Genomic DNA, 14,811 nt, shown 5'->3' on the forward strand with positions numbered 1-14,811 from the left:
TACGTAATTCCAACAACATCCAAACACCTTCAAAGGTGCTTCGAAGCAATATTAACGTTATTCCAACAACATCCAAACACCTTCAAAGGTGCTTCGAAGCAATATTTACGTAATTCCAACAACATCCAAACACCTTTAAAGGTGCTTCGAAGCAATTTTTAAGTAATTCCAACAACAACCAAACACATTTAAAGGTGCTTCGAAGCAATATTTACGTAATTCCAACAACATCCAAACACCTTCAAAGGTGCTTCGAAGCAATATTAACGTTATTCCAACAACAACCAAACACCTTTAAAGGTGCTTCGAAGCAATATTTACGTAATTCCAACAACAACCAAACACCTTCAAAGGTGCTTCGAAGCAATATTTACGTAATTCCAACAACATCCAAACACCTTTAAAGGTGCTTCGAAGCAATATTTACGTAATTCCAACAACATCCAAATACCTTTAAAGGTGCTTCGAAGCAATATTTACGTAATTCCAACAACATCCAAACACCTTCAAAGGTGCTTCGAAGCAATATTAACGTTATTCCAACAATATCCAAACACCTTCAAAGGTGCTTCGAAGCAATATTTACGTAATTCCAACAACATCCAAATACCTTTAAAGGTGCTTCGAAGCAATATTTACGTAATTCCAACAACATCCAAACACCTTCAAAGGTGCTTCGAAGCAATATTTACGTAATTCCAACAACATCCAAACACCTTTGAAGGTGCTTCGAAGCAATATTTACGTAATTCCAACAACAACCAAACACCTTCAAAGGTGCTTCGAAGCAATATTTACGTAATTCCAACAACAACCAAACACCTTTAAAGGTGCTTCGAAGCAATATTTACGTAATTCCAACAACATCCAAATACCTTTAAAGGTGCTTCGAAGCAATATTTACGTAATTCCAACAACATCCAAACACCTTCAAAGGTGCTTCGAAGCAATATTTACGTAATTCCAACAACATCCAAACACCTTCAAAGGTGCTTCGAAGCAATATTTACGTAATTCCAACAACATCCAAACACCTTCAAAGGTGCTTCGAAGCAATATTAACGTTATTCCAACAACATCAAAACACCTTTAAAGGTGCTTCGAAGCAATATTAACGTTATTCCAACAACATCCAAACACCTTTAAAGGTGCTTCGAAGCAATATTTACGTAATTCCAACAACATCCAAACACCTTCAAAGGTGCTTCGAAGCAATATTAACGTTATTCCAACAACATCCAAACACCTTCAAAGGTGCTTCGAAGCAATATTTACGTAATTCCAACAACATCCAAACACCTTTAAAGGTGCTTCGAAGCAATTTTTAAGTAATTCCAACAACAACCAAACACATTTAAAGGTGCTTCGAAGCAGTATTTACGTAATTCCAACAACATCCAAACACCTTCAAAGGTGCTTCGAAGCAATATTAACGTTATTCCAACAACATCCAAACACCTTTAAAGGTGCTTCGAAGCAATATTTAAGTAATTCCAACAACATCCAAACACCTTTAAAGGTGCTTCGAAGCAATATTTACGTAATTCCAACAACAACCAAACACCTTCAAAGGTGCTTCGAAGCAATATTTACGTAATTCCAACAACAACCAAACACCTTCAAAGGTGCTTCGAAGCAATATTTACGTAATTCCAACAACATCCAAACACCTTCAAAGGTGCTTCGAAGCAATATTTACGTAATTCCAACAACATCCAAACACCTTCAAAGGTGCTTCGAAGCAATATTTACGTAATTCCAACAACATCCAAACACCTTTAAAGGTGCTTCGAAGCAATAATTACGTAATTCCAACAACATCCAAACACCTTCAAAGGTGCTTCGAAGCAATATTAACGTTATTCCAACAACATCAAAACACCTTTAAAGGTGCTTCGAAGCAATATTAACGTTATTCCAACAACATCCAAACACCTTTAAAGGTGCTTCGAAGCAATATTTACGTAATTCCAACAACATCCAAACACCTTCAAAGGTGCTTCGAAGCAATATTAACGTTATTCCAACAACATCCAAACACCTTCAAAGGTGCTTCGAAGCAATATTTACGTAATTCCAACAACATCCAAACACCTTTAAAGGTGCTTCGAAGCAATTTTTAAGTAATTCCAACAACAACCAAACACCTTTAAAGGTGCTTCGAAGCAATATTTACGTAATTCCAACAACATCCAAACACCTTTAAAGGTGCTTCGAAGCAATATTTACGTAATTCCAACAACACCCAAACACCTTTAAAGGTGCTTCGAAGCAATATTTAAGTAATTCCAACAACATCCAAACACCTTTAAAGGTGCTTCGAAGCAATATTTACGTAATTCCAACAACAACCAAACACCTTCAAAGGTGCTTCGAAGCAATATTTAAGTAATTCCAACAACATCCAAACACCTTTAAAGGTGCTTCGAAGCAATATTTACGTAATTCCAACAACAACCAAACACCTTCAAAGGTGCTTCGAAGCAATATTTACGTAATTCCAACAACATCCAAACACCTTCAAAGGTGCTTCGAAGCAATATTAACGTTATTCCAACAACATCAAAACACCTTTAAAGGTGCTTCGAAGCAATATTAACGTTATTCCAACAACATCCAAACACCTTTAAAGGTGCTTCGAAGCAATATTTACGTAATTCCAACAACATCCAAACACCTTCAAAGGTGCTTCGAAGCAATATTTACGTAATTCCAACAACATCCAAACACCTTTAAAGGTGCTTCGAAGCAATTTTTAAGTAATTCCAACAACAACCAAACACCTTTAAAGGTGCTTCGAAGCAATATTTACGTAATTCCAACAACATCCAAACACCTTTAAAGGTGCTTCGAAGCAATATTTACGTAATTCCAACAACACCCAAACACCTTTAAAGGTGCTTCGAAGCAATATTTAAGTAATTCCAACAACATCCAAACACCTTTAAAGGTGCTTCGAAGCAATATTTACGTAATTCCAACAACATCCATACCCCTTCAAAGGTGCTTCGAAGCAATATTTAAGTAATTCCAACAACATCCAAACACCTTTAAAGGTGCTTCGAAGCAATATTTACGTAATTCCAACAACAACCAAACACCTTCAAAGGTGCTTCGAAGCAATATTTACGTAATTCCAACAACATCCAAACACCTTCAAAGGTGCTTCGAAGCAATATTAACGTTATTCCAACAACATCAAAACACCTTTAAAGGTGCTTCGAAGCAATATTAACGTTATTCCAACAACATCCAAACACCTTTAAAGGTGCTTCGAAGCAATATTTACGTAATTCCAACAACATCCAAACACCTTCAAAGGTGCTTCGAAGCAATATTTACGTAATTCCAACAACATCCAAACACCTTTAAAGGTGCTTCGAAGCAATTTTTAAGTAATTCCAACAACAACCAAACACCTTTAAAGGTGCTTCGAAGCAATATTTACGTAATTCCAACAACATCCAAACACCTTTAAAGGTGCTTCGAAGCAATATTTACGTAATTCCAACAACACCCAAACACCTTTAAAGGTGCTTCGAAGCAATATTTAAGTAATTCCAACAACATCCAAACACCTTTAAAGGTGCTTCGAAGCAATATTTACGTAATTCCAACAACAACCAAACACCTTCAAAGGTGCTTCGAAGCAATATTTAAGTAATTCCAACAACATCCAAACACCTTTAAAGGTGCTTCGAAGCAATATTTACGTAATTCCAACAACATCCAAATACCTTTAAAGGTGCTTCGAAGCAATATTTACGTAATTCCAACAACAACCAAACACCTTCAAAGGTGCTTCGAAGCAATTTTTAAGTAATTCCAACAACAAAAAAACACCTTTAAAGGTGCTTCGAAGCAATATTTACGTAATTCCAACAACATCCTAACTCCTTTAAAGGTGCTTAGAAGCAATATTTACGTAATTCCAACAACACCCAAACACCTTTAAAGGTGCTTCGAAGCAATATTTACGTAATTCCAACATCATCCAAACACCTTTAAGGGTGCTTCGAAGCAATATTTACGTAATTCCAACAACATCCAAACACCTTTAAAGGTGCTTCGAAGCAATATTTACGTAATTCCAACAACATCCAAACACCGTTAAAGGAGCTTCGAAGCAAAATTTACGTAATTCCAACAACATCCAAACACCTTTAAAGATGCTTCGAAGCAATATTTACGTAATTCCAACAACATCCAAACACCTTTAAAAGTGCTTCGAAGCAAAATTTACGTAATTCCAACAACATCCAAACACCTTTAAAGATGCTTCGTAGCACTTTTTACGTAATTCCAACAACATCCAAACACCTTTAAAAGTGCTTCGAAGCAAAATTTACGTAATTCCAACAACATCCAAACACCTTTAAAGGTGCTTCGAAGCAATATTTACGTAATTCCAACAACATCCAAACACCATTATAGGTGCTTCGAAGCAAAATTTACGTAATTCCAACAACATCCAAACACCTTTAAAGGTGCTTCGAAGCAATATTTACGTAATTCCAACAACATCCAAACACCTTCAAAGGTGCTTCGAAGCAATATTTACGTAATTCCAACAACATCCAAACACCTTTAAAAGTGCTTCGAAGCAATATTTACGTAATTCCAACAACATCCAAACACCTTTAAAGGTGCTTCGAAGCAATATTTACGTAATTCCAACAACATCAAAACACCTTTAAAGGTGCTTCGAAGCAATATTTACGTAATTCCAACAACATCCAAACACCGTTAAAGGTGCTTCGAAGCAATATTTACGTAATTCCAACAACATCCAAACACCTTTAAAGGTGCTTCGAAGCAATATTTACGTAATTCCAACAACATCCAAACACCGTTAAAGGTGCTTCGAAGCAATATTTACGTAATTCCAACAACATCCAAACACCTTTAAAGGTGCTTCGAAGCAATATTTACGTAATTCCAACAACACCCAAACACCTTTAAAGGTGCTTCGAAGCAATATTTAAGTAATTCCAACAACATCCAAACACCTTTAAAGGTGCTTCGAAGCAATATTTACGTAATTCCAACAACAACCAAACACCTTCAAAGGTGCTTCGAAGCAATATTTAAGTAATTCCAACAACATCCAAACACCTTTAAAGGTGCTTCGAAGCAATATTTACGTAATTCCAACAACATCCAAACACCGTTAAAGGTGCTTCGAAGCAATATTTACGTAATTCCAACAACATCCAAACACCTTTAAAGGTGCTTCGAAGCAATATTTACGTAATTCCAACAACATCCAAACACCTTCAAAGGTGCTTCGAAGCAATATTTACGTAATTCCAACAACATCCAAACACCTTTAAAGGTGCTTCGAAGCAATTTTTAAGTAATTCCAACAACAACCAAACACCTTTAAAGGTGCTTCGAAGCAATATTTACGTAATTCCAACAACATCCAAACACCTTTAAAGGTGCTTCGAAGCAATATTTACGTAATTCCAACAACACCCAAACACCTTTAAAGGTGCTTCGAAGCAATATTTAAGTAATTCCAACAACATCCAAACACCTTTAAAGGTGCTTCGAAGCAATATTTACGTAATTCCAACAACAACCAAACACCTTCAAAGGTGCTTCGAAGCAATATTTAAGTAATTCCAACAACATCCAAACACCTTTAAAGGTGCTTCGAAGCAATATTTACGTAATTCCAACAACATCCAAATACCTTTAAAGGTGCTTCGAAGCAATATTTACGTAATTCCAACAACAACCAAACACCTTCAAAGGTGCTTCGAAGCAATTTTTAAGTAATTCCAACAACAAAAAAACACCTTTAAAGGTGCTTCGAAGCAATATTTACGTAATTCCAACAACATCCTAACTCCTTTAAAGGTGCTTAGAAGCAATATTTACGTAATTCCAACAACACCCAAACACCTTTAAAGGTGCTTCGAAGCAATATTTACGTAATTCCAACATCATCCAAACACCTTTAAGGGTGCTTCGAAGCAATATTTACGTAATTCCAACAACATCCAAACACCTTTAAAGGTGCTTCGAAGCAATATTTACGTAATTCCAACAACATCCAAACACCGTTATAGGTGCTTCGAAGCAAAATTTACGTAATTCCAACAACATCCAAACACCGTTAAAGGTGCCTCGAAGCAATATTTACGTAATTCCAACAACATCCAAACACCTTTAAAAGTGCTTCGAAGCAAAATTTACGTAATTCCAACAACATCCAAACACCTTTAAAGATGCTTCGTAGCACTTTTTACGTAATTCCAACAACATCCAAACACCTTTAAAAGTGCTTCGAAGCAAAATTTACGTAATTCCAACAACATCCAAACACCTTTAAAGGTGCTTCGAAGCAATATTTACGTAATTCCAACAACATCCAAACACCATTATAGGTGCTTCGAAGCAAAATTTACGTAATTCCAACAACATCCAAACACCTTTAAAGGTGCTTCGAAGCAATATTTACGTAATTCCAACAACATCCAAACACCTTCAAAGGTGCTTCGAAGCAATATTTACGTAATTCCAACAACATCCAAACACCTTTAAAAGTGCTTCGAAGCAATATTTACGTAATTCCAACAACATCCAAACACCTTTAAAGGTGCTTCGAAGCAATATTTACGTAATTCCAACAACATCAAAACACCTTTAAAGGTGCTTCGAAGCAATATTTACGTAATTCCAACAACATCCAAACACCGTTAAAGGTGCTTCGAAGCAATATTTACGTAATTCCAACAACATCCAAACACCTTTAAAGGTGCTTCGAAGCAATATTTACGTAATTCCAACAACATCCAAACACCGTTAAAGGTGCTTCGAAGCAAAATTTACGTAATTCCAACAACATCCAAACACCTTTAAAGATGCTTCGAAGTAATATTTACGTAATTCCAACAACATCAAAACACCTTTAAAGGTGCTTCGAAGCAATATTTACGTAATTCCAACAACATCCAAACACCGTTATAGGTGCTTCGAAGCAAAATTTACGTAATTCCAACAACATCCAAACACCGTTATAGGTGCTTCGAAGCAAAATTTACGTAATTCCAACAACATCCAAACACCTTTAAAGGTGCTTCGAAGCAATATTTACGTAATTCCAACAACATCCAAACACCTTCAAAGGTGCTTCGAAGCAATATTTACGTAATTCCAACAACATCCAAACACCTTTAAAAGTGCTTCGAAGCAATATTTACGTAATTCCAACAACATCCAAACACCTTTAAAGGTGCTTCGAAGCAATATTTACGTAATTCCAACAACATCAAAACACCTTTAAAGGTGCTTCGAAGCAATATTTACGTAATTCCAACAACATCCAAACACCGTTAAAGGTGCTTCGAAGCAATATTTACGTAATTCCAACAACATCCAAACACCTTTAAAGGTGCTTCGAAGCAATATTTACGTAATTCCAACAACATCCAAACACCGTTAAAGGTGCTTCGAAGCAAAATTTACGTAATTCCAACAACATCCAAACACCTTTAAAGGTGCTTCGAAGCAATATTTACGTAATTCCAACAACATCAAAACACCGTTAAAGGTGCTTCGAAGCAATATTTACGTAATTCCAACAACATCCAAACACCGTTATAGGTGCTTCGAAGCAAAATTTACGTAATTCCAACAACATCAAAACACCGTTAAAGGTGCTTCGAAGCAATATTTACGTAATTCCAACAACATCCAAACACCGTTATAGGTGCTTCGAAGCAAAATTTACGTAATTCCAACAACATCCAAACACCGTTATAGGTGCTTCGAAGCAAAATTTACGTAATTCCAACAACATCCAAACACCGTTAAAGGTGCTTCGAAGCAATATTTACGTAATTCCAACAACATCCAAACACCTTTAAAGGTGCTTCGAAGCAATATTTACGTAATTCCAACAACATCCAAACACCGTTAAAGGTGCTTCGAAGCAAAATTTACGTAATTCCAACAACATCCAAACACCTTTAAAGGTGCTTCGAAGCAATATTTACGTAATTCCAACAACATCCAAACACCGTTAAAGGTGCTTCGAAGCAAAATTTACGTAATTCCAACAACATCCAAACACCTTTAAAGGTGCTTCGAAGCAATATTTACGTAATTCCAACAACATCAAAACACCGTTAAAGGTGCTTCGAAGCAATATTTACGTAATTCCAACAACATCCAAACACCGTTATAGGTGCTTCGAAGCAAAATTTACGTAATTCCAACAACATCCAAACACCGTTATAGGTGCTTCGAAGCAAAATTTACGTAATTCCAACAACATCCAAACACCTTTAAAGGTGCTTCGAAGCAATATTTACGTAATTCCAACAACATCCAAACACCTTCAAAGGTGCTTCGAAGCAATATTTACGTAATTCCAACAACATCCAAACACCTTTAAAAGTGCTTCGAAGCAATATTTACGTAATTCCAACAACATCCAAACACCTTTAAAGGTGCTTCGAAGCAATATTTACGTAATTCCAACAACATCAAAACACCTTTAAAGGTGCTTCGAAGCAATATTTACGTAATTCCAACAACATCCAAACACCGTTAAAGGTGCTTCGAAGCAATATTTACGTAATTCCAACAACATCCAAACACCGTTAAAGGTGCTTCGAAGCAATATTTACGTAATTCCAACAACATCCAAACACCGTTAAAGGTGCTTCGAAGCAAAATTTACGTAATTCCAACAACATCCAAACACCTTTAAAGGTGCTTCGAAGCAATATTTACGTAATTCCAACAACATCAAAACACCGTTAAAGGTGCTTCGAAGCAATATTTACGTAATTCCAACAACATCCAAACACCGTTATAGGTGCTTCGAAGCAAAATTTACGTAATTCCAACAACATCCAAACACCGTTATAGGTGCTTCGAAGCAAAATTTACGTAATTCCAACAACATCCAAACACCTTTAAAGGTGCTTCGAAGCAATATTTACGTAATTCCAACAACATCCAAACACCTTCAAAGGTGCTTCGAAGCAATATTTACGTAATTCCAACAACATCCAAACACCTTTAAAAGTGCTTCGAAGCAATATTTACGTAATTCCAACAACATCCAAACACCTTTAAAGGTGCTGTGTGAATTTTCGGATGGTCTTCGTGCTGTGCAATTACCACCTTACACTTTGAGATCCAGTTTGCTACTGTTTATTAATCTGTCAAATATAGTTCATTCGCGTTACCTTATAATTCATTTGACTTAGTTCCTATTTCCCTTTTCATTAATCCTTTTCGTTAATCCTTTTTTCTATGCCAATGATATCCGCCAGAATGTAGGCAACATGCTTGACTTTAATTTCCCACATTCCGGCGACCAAAAAAGGGTATCCCTTTTTTAACTGTTGCGTGAGTGTTTTTTTTTTGTTTTTTTTTTATCCTACGCCTATGGGTTTTACACTTGGGGATTGGGAATGAGAGCGAGTCTCGCTGCTGCTCGTACAATTTCCTTCCCTGATGCAGTTCGAATTGTAGCAACTCTAACTATGCTATCCTTCCCTGGATGCACTGCTGTTATTCGCCCCATGGGCCACATAGTTGGAGGTACGTTATCTTCTTTGATCAAGACGAGTTGTCCCTTTTCTAGCTCTACAGGGTTATTTGAACAGTTTTTAGCACGCGCTTGTAATTGTTGAAGGTATTCCGGATACCAGCGCGCCCAGGTGGCTTGTAAATGTTTCTGCACTAGCTCAAATTCCTTCAACCTATTTGATGGTTCCTGCGACCTATCAATTTGTGGTAATGCACACATATTGGAGCCTACTAGAAAATGCCCTGGTGTTAGTGGCTCTGTATCTGTGGGTTCGTTTGACAATGGCACTAGCGGTCGTGAATTTAAACATTGTCCGACTTGGGCTAACAGAGTTACCATTGCCTCATAAGTTAAGCTCGTACTTCCTACTGTGCGAACAATGTGTTGTTTTACGGAACGTACCGCTGCCTCCCAAAGACCGCCAAAATGCGGAGCACGTGGTGGAATGAATTTCCATTTAATTTCGTTGTTCGCACACCAGTTGAAAATCTCGTCCCGCTCTTGTTGAATGCATTTGAGCATCTTATAGAGGCGATGAAGCTCATGCGCGGCGCCCTTGAATGTCGTTGCATTATCGGAGTGAAGTTCTGAGATATTCCCTCTTGTTGCAACAAAACGCCGAAGTGCTGCCAGAAAGGACGTCGTCGTGAGATCACCCACTAATTCAATGTGTACCGCCCTGGTCGCGAAACACACGAATATAGCTATGTACGCCTTCGTCGGGCTGCGGTTCCGAATCGTTGACTTTAGTAAGACTGGTCCGCAGTAGTCAATTCCACTGACAGCAAACGGTCTCGTAGGTGTTACCCGTGAAATTGGGAGGTCCGCGATGCTTTGCTTCACCAATGTTGGCTTCGCCTTGAAACATTGTTGGCAATGGTGGTAAACAGACTTAGCGAGACTGCGCCCGCCAATTATCCAAAATCGTTGACGTAGTGTGGCTAATAATAACTGAGGTCCGGCGTGCAATAATTTCAAGTGATACGCGACTGTCAATAACTTGGCCAATGAATGATTACTGGAGAGCAGAATCGGGTGTTTGGTCGCGTCCTGAATCTGCGCATTGTGAAGCCGACCACCGACTCGCAGTAATCCCCTTGAGTCAACAAAGGGCGATAGCCACCGCAGCTTCGACGTTTTCGGAATCTCCTTGCCATGCTTTGCGGTATGCAGTTCCTCTGCAAAGCTATCCTCCTGCGACAACCGGCACAACTGGATTTCAGCCTGGAGAAGTTCTTCCCGTGTTAATGGTGGCACTCTCTCAACCAGTGACAGCTGTTCCGGTGAATTTCCGTCTTCCGTGGTTCTGAATGCGCCGCGTCCTGTCAGGCAATGAATAAAACGCAGACAAAACGCCATAGATCTGCGAAGGCGATGGTATGCCGAGAATGATGCAAAGAGTTTGTTGCTGAAATCTGCCGTTGTTGATACGGCAACCACACGTGGCGTCACTGCTCTTTCCTCCGATACACAATCTCCCTCCTCTGTAGATAGGTTGTGCACAGGCCAGCTTTCTTCGTTGCAGGACAACCAGTGCGGGCCATGGAACCACCGATCGCATTCCAATAGCTTATCTGCATGAAGACCACGCGAGATGTCATCTGCAGGATTATCTGTGCCCGGTACATGCTTCCAGCACGTAATGCTGGACTCCTTCTGTATGAGAGCCACCCTATTTGCCACATATGGTTTCCAACGTCGAGGTGAGGAATTCAACCAATGTATCACGGTCATGGAATCGGTCCAGCATACCGTGGATTGTATAGTAATGTTTAAGGATTGGCTGACCTTCCGGTATAAGTGTGTTGCCAGTCGAGCCGCACATAGTTCCAATCTAGCGATAGAATGCGGGTTATCTAATGGAACGATTTTGGATTTGGCTGCCACGAGTTGAACAGAAATCCCGTCTCGATTTACAGTTCGAAGGTAGCAGCATGCCCCAAATGCAGCTTGGGATGCATCTGCAAAGATGTGTAGTTGTATGCTCGTGGGTTCCCGGCTTGATATGTAACGCGGGATGCGTACTTCCCGAAGAAGATGTAATGTAGAGTAAAACTTGTGCCATTCCTTTTGGACCTGTGATGGCAGCTCAACGTCCCAGTCCCAAGCTTTCCCGTCTTGCTTTAGCAACCAAAGCTGTTGCATGAATAGCTTGGCTACTGTTATGGCTGGTCCCAACAATCCGAGTGGATCAAATATCTTTGCAATGTAAGACATTGTTATCCTTCGTGTCCATATTGGTGCTGTAGATGGAAGATCGATCCGGAACCGAAGCAAGTCGAGGGCTGGCTCCCATACAAGCCCGAGAGTGGATACACATTGCGCGTCTCGTAATTCGTATGTTGGTAAGATCGCTACGTCTTCTGGTGGAATGCGAGAGAGCACTTCAGGTATGTTCGATGCCCACTTTTTTAGCGATAAACCAGCTGACTGCAGCATTTCTGTAACTTGGCTCACTATTTCGATTGCATCTGTTTGATCGTCAGCACCGGTTAGTAGGTCATCCACGTAGAAATCGTACAGTACAGGGCTAACTGCGCGTGGATATTGCTCCCCATGATCGCTTGCAATCTGCTTCAGAGTTCGTGTAGCTAAGAATGGTGCCAATGCCGTGCCGTAGGTAACCGTTTGTAGTTCGTAGGTGCTTATGGGTTCTGCGGAATTTTCTCTGTACCGAATGCGAAGAAAATTCTTGTCTTGGGCGTGATGAAGGAATTGACGATACATTTTCTCCACGTCTGCAGTAATTGCTATCGCATGAGCCCGAAAACGCATGACAATCGAAAGCAGATCTTGCTGTACTACCGGACCGATGAGCAAAGTGTCGTTTAGTGAAAACCCGGAAGTTGTCTTGCAGGATGCATCAAAGACAACCCTAACCTTAGTGGTCGTACTGGTCTCCTTTACTACTGCATGATGCGGCAGATAGTAATGCGGAACTGAATCATCAACGGGTTCGCTAAGTTTCTTCATGTGCTCCAAACGCTCGTAGTCCTTCATAAACTTGATGTATGCCTCTTTCATTTGCGGGTTGGAATTCAGCCGACGTTCCATTCCCGCCCACCGGCGATCGGCGATCTCCTTGGAAGCTCCTAAAATTGTATTGGCATTCGAGTTAAACGGTAAACTAACCACATACCTTCCCGCAGCGTCCCGAGTCGTCGTAGAAACGTAATGTTTCTCGCAGAGGTCCTCCTCGGCCGAAAACGTTGCTTCGTTGGGAAGGGTTTCGCATTCCCAGAACCGGTTCAGGATCACTTCCAATGGGGTGTTTGACGTAGCCACATGGCAAATTCGTGGAGCCTCCTTTGCAGCTTGGGCAGTGTTACCCGCGACGACCCAACCGAAGGGAGTCTCGACCAGCCACGGACGTCCCTTGCCAAGCGACCGTTTCCTTCCGGAATGAATTTCCCAGAACGCATCTCCCCCGATGACGATGTCAATTCTGCCTGGGATGTAGAACGATGGATCCGCCAAAACTGCATCTACCGGCATCCTCCAGGAAGACACGTCAGTGGGAGTCGTTGGGATGTCCGCCGATGGGTTATTCAGGATCAGGAATTCCATTTGAGTCGCGAACGGTTGTATCTTCGACTGGACGGTTGCCACAATCGACCCGTTCACCAACTGCGACGCCATACCGATGCCAGAGATGGAAACGTTGACTTTAGACCGAGAGGCCATTAATTTCCGAGCGAACGCTTCCGAGATGAAGTTAGACATCGATCCGGAATCGAGAAGCGCTCTCGCCTCGTGCCTTGTTCCGTAGTCATCGACGAGATGTAGCACCGCCGTCTCAAGGAACACCGTTTCGTCTTCCGAGTTCACTCCCATCGATATCGTCGAAGAAATGTGTAGCAGAGAATGATGACGCTCCCCACACGTGCGACAAGACCGATCCGACTTGCAGTCCTTCGCTAGATGCGTATTGCTTAGGCAATTCCAGCAGCAGCGCTTCTTTGCCACGATATCGCGTCGTTGCTGCACATCCTTGCCGTTGAATATTGGACACATGCGTAGCGAGTGATTTTCAACGCACTCCAACAAACACCGTGGTTGCCCCGAAGATTTGTGAATGGCTGCGGTGTTTGTAATGGCTCTCCGTGAGGTATTTTGCCGTGCGTTGCCGGCCACCTTAATCGTCGAATCCTCTACAATGGTAAGGCTTTTAGTGGATTTGAGGATCTGGATCCGATCTTCGACAAATTTCATCAGTTCCTGATATTTGTCCCGCTCGAAGTGGACGGAATGCTTCTCCCACGCAAGAATGGTCTCGCTGTCGAACTTCATCAGCAGCATGTTGGACAAAGGAGTATCCCATGCCTCCACAGGTTCTTTCAGCTTGGCCAAACCATTCAAATGCCGTGTGAATTCATCCACTAAATTAGTTAGATCTTCGACGCTCTCTGATTTTACCACCGGAAGAAAATGAAGTTTCCGCCAATACTCACGAATAAGGCTACGTGTATTGTCGTATCTTTTCAACAGCGCCTTCCAAGTGACCGCGTAGTTTTCGTTTGTTAACGGTGTGTGCTCGAAGGGTAATGCAGCGTCGCCCTTTAAAGATGACAGTAGATACTGCAGTTTAGCAATCGATGACAATTCTGCCGAATCATCGATCATCGATACAAAACGGTCGCGAAACGAGAGCCATTTTGTAGAGTCACCGTCGAACGTAGGCAATTCGATTTTTGGAAGCCGAAGATTGGTTGCAGTTGGCCGTCCAAATGCCATTGTTGAGTTTGCCAGCATCGAAGAATCTGGTGTCTCCTTCGGAAGATTCGTCCGCAAGAATGCCTTCAAACGTTGGCAACGCTCCTCCATGTCAATCCTATCGCTGATACACGATTCCAACGCTTCACTGCTATCATCGAGTTCTTCTAATTTCGCCATCGCTGCGAAGAAATCCTCCTTTTGCTGCTGAAGCCTCTCCAATGCACCTGGAAGCTGACCCACTTCATCCTTGGAGAACGTGGTCACAAACCTTTCAAGCGATTTGATATTCTCCAACGCAACCTTCTTTTTATGCTGAGCCGCTTTGAGTTTTTTCTCCTTTTCTCTTAAAAGTTTTTTGTTTTCACTGTGGCCTTTTTTCGCTGTCCCCCAAGGGTTAACCGGTGACGCGCTGGAAGATCAAATGCGCGCGAACTCTCTCAAAGTTTGATGGCGCGCAAAACGTGATGGCGGTTAGCTGATGCAGCACTATCGAGATGCGGTGAGATGCGTAGGCGACTTTCACTAACTTCGTATTGTGT

The 14,811-nt window shown here is 40.8% G+C and overlaps 1 protein-coding gene across 1 annotated transcript; it reads right to left on the reverse strand.

Moving 5' to 3' along the window:
* Positions 1–11,228: 11,228 nt before the first annotated feature.
* Positions 11,229–14,449, reverse strand: LOC131292936 (uncharacterized). The gene is made up of 2 exons (XM_058321033.1): positions 11,582–14,449; positions 11,229–11,390 (listed from the first exon to the last, which is right to left on the reverse strand). The coding sequence occupies exons 1-2, from the start codon at positions 14,447–14,449 to the stop codon at positions 11,229–11,231; spliced, it is 3,030 nt and encodes a 1,009-aa protein (XP_058177016.1).
* Between the last annotated feature and the right edge of the window lie 362 nt (positions 14,450–14,811).

Source organism: Anopheles ziemanni, unplaced genomic scaffold (genome assembly GCF_943734765.1).
Source record: "Anopheles ziemanni unplaced genomic scaffold, idAnoZiCoDA_A2_x.2 scaffold_39_ctg1, whole genome shotgun sequence".
NCBI classification, from domain to species: domain Eukaryota; kingdom Metazoa; phylum Arthropoda; class Insecta; order Diptera; family Culicidae; genus Anopheles; species Anopheles ziemanni.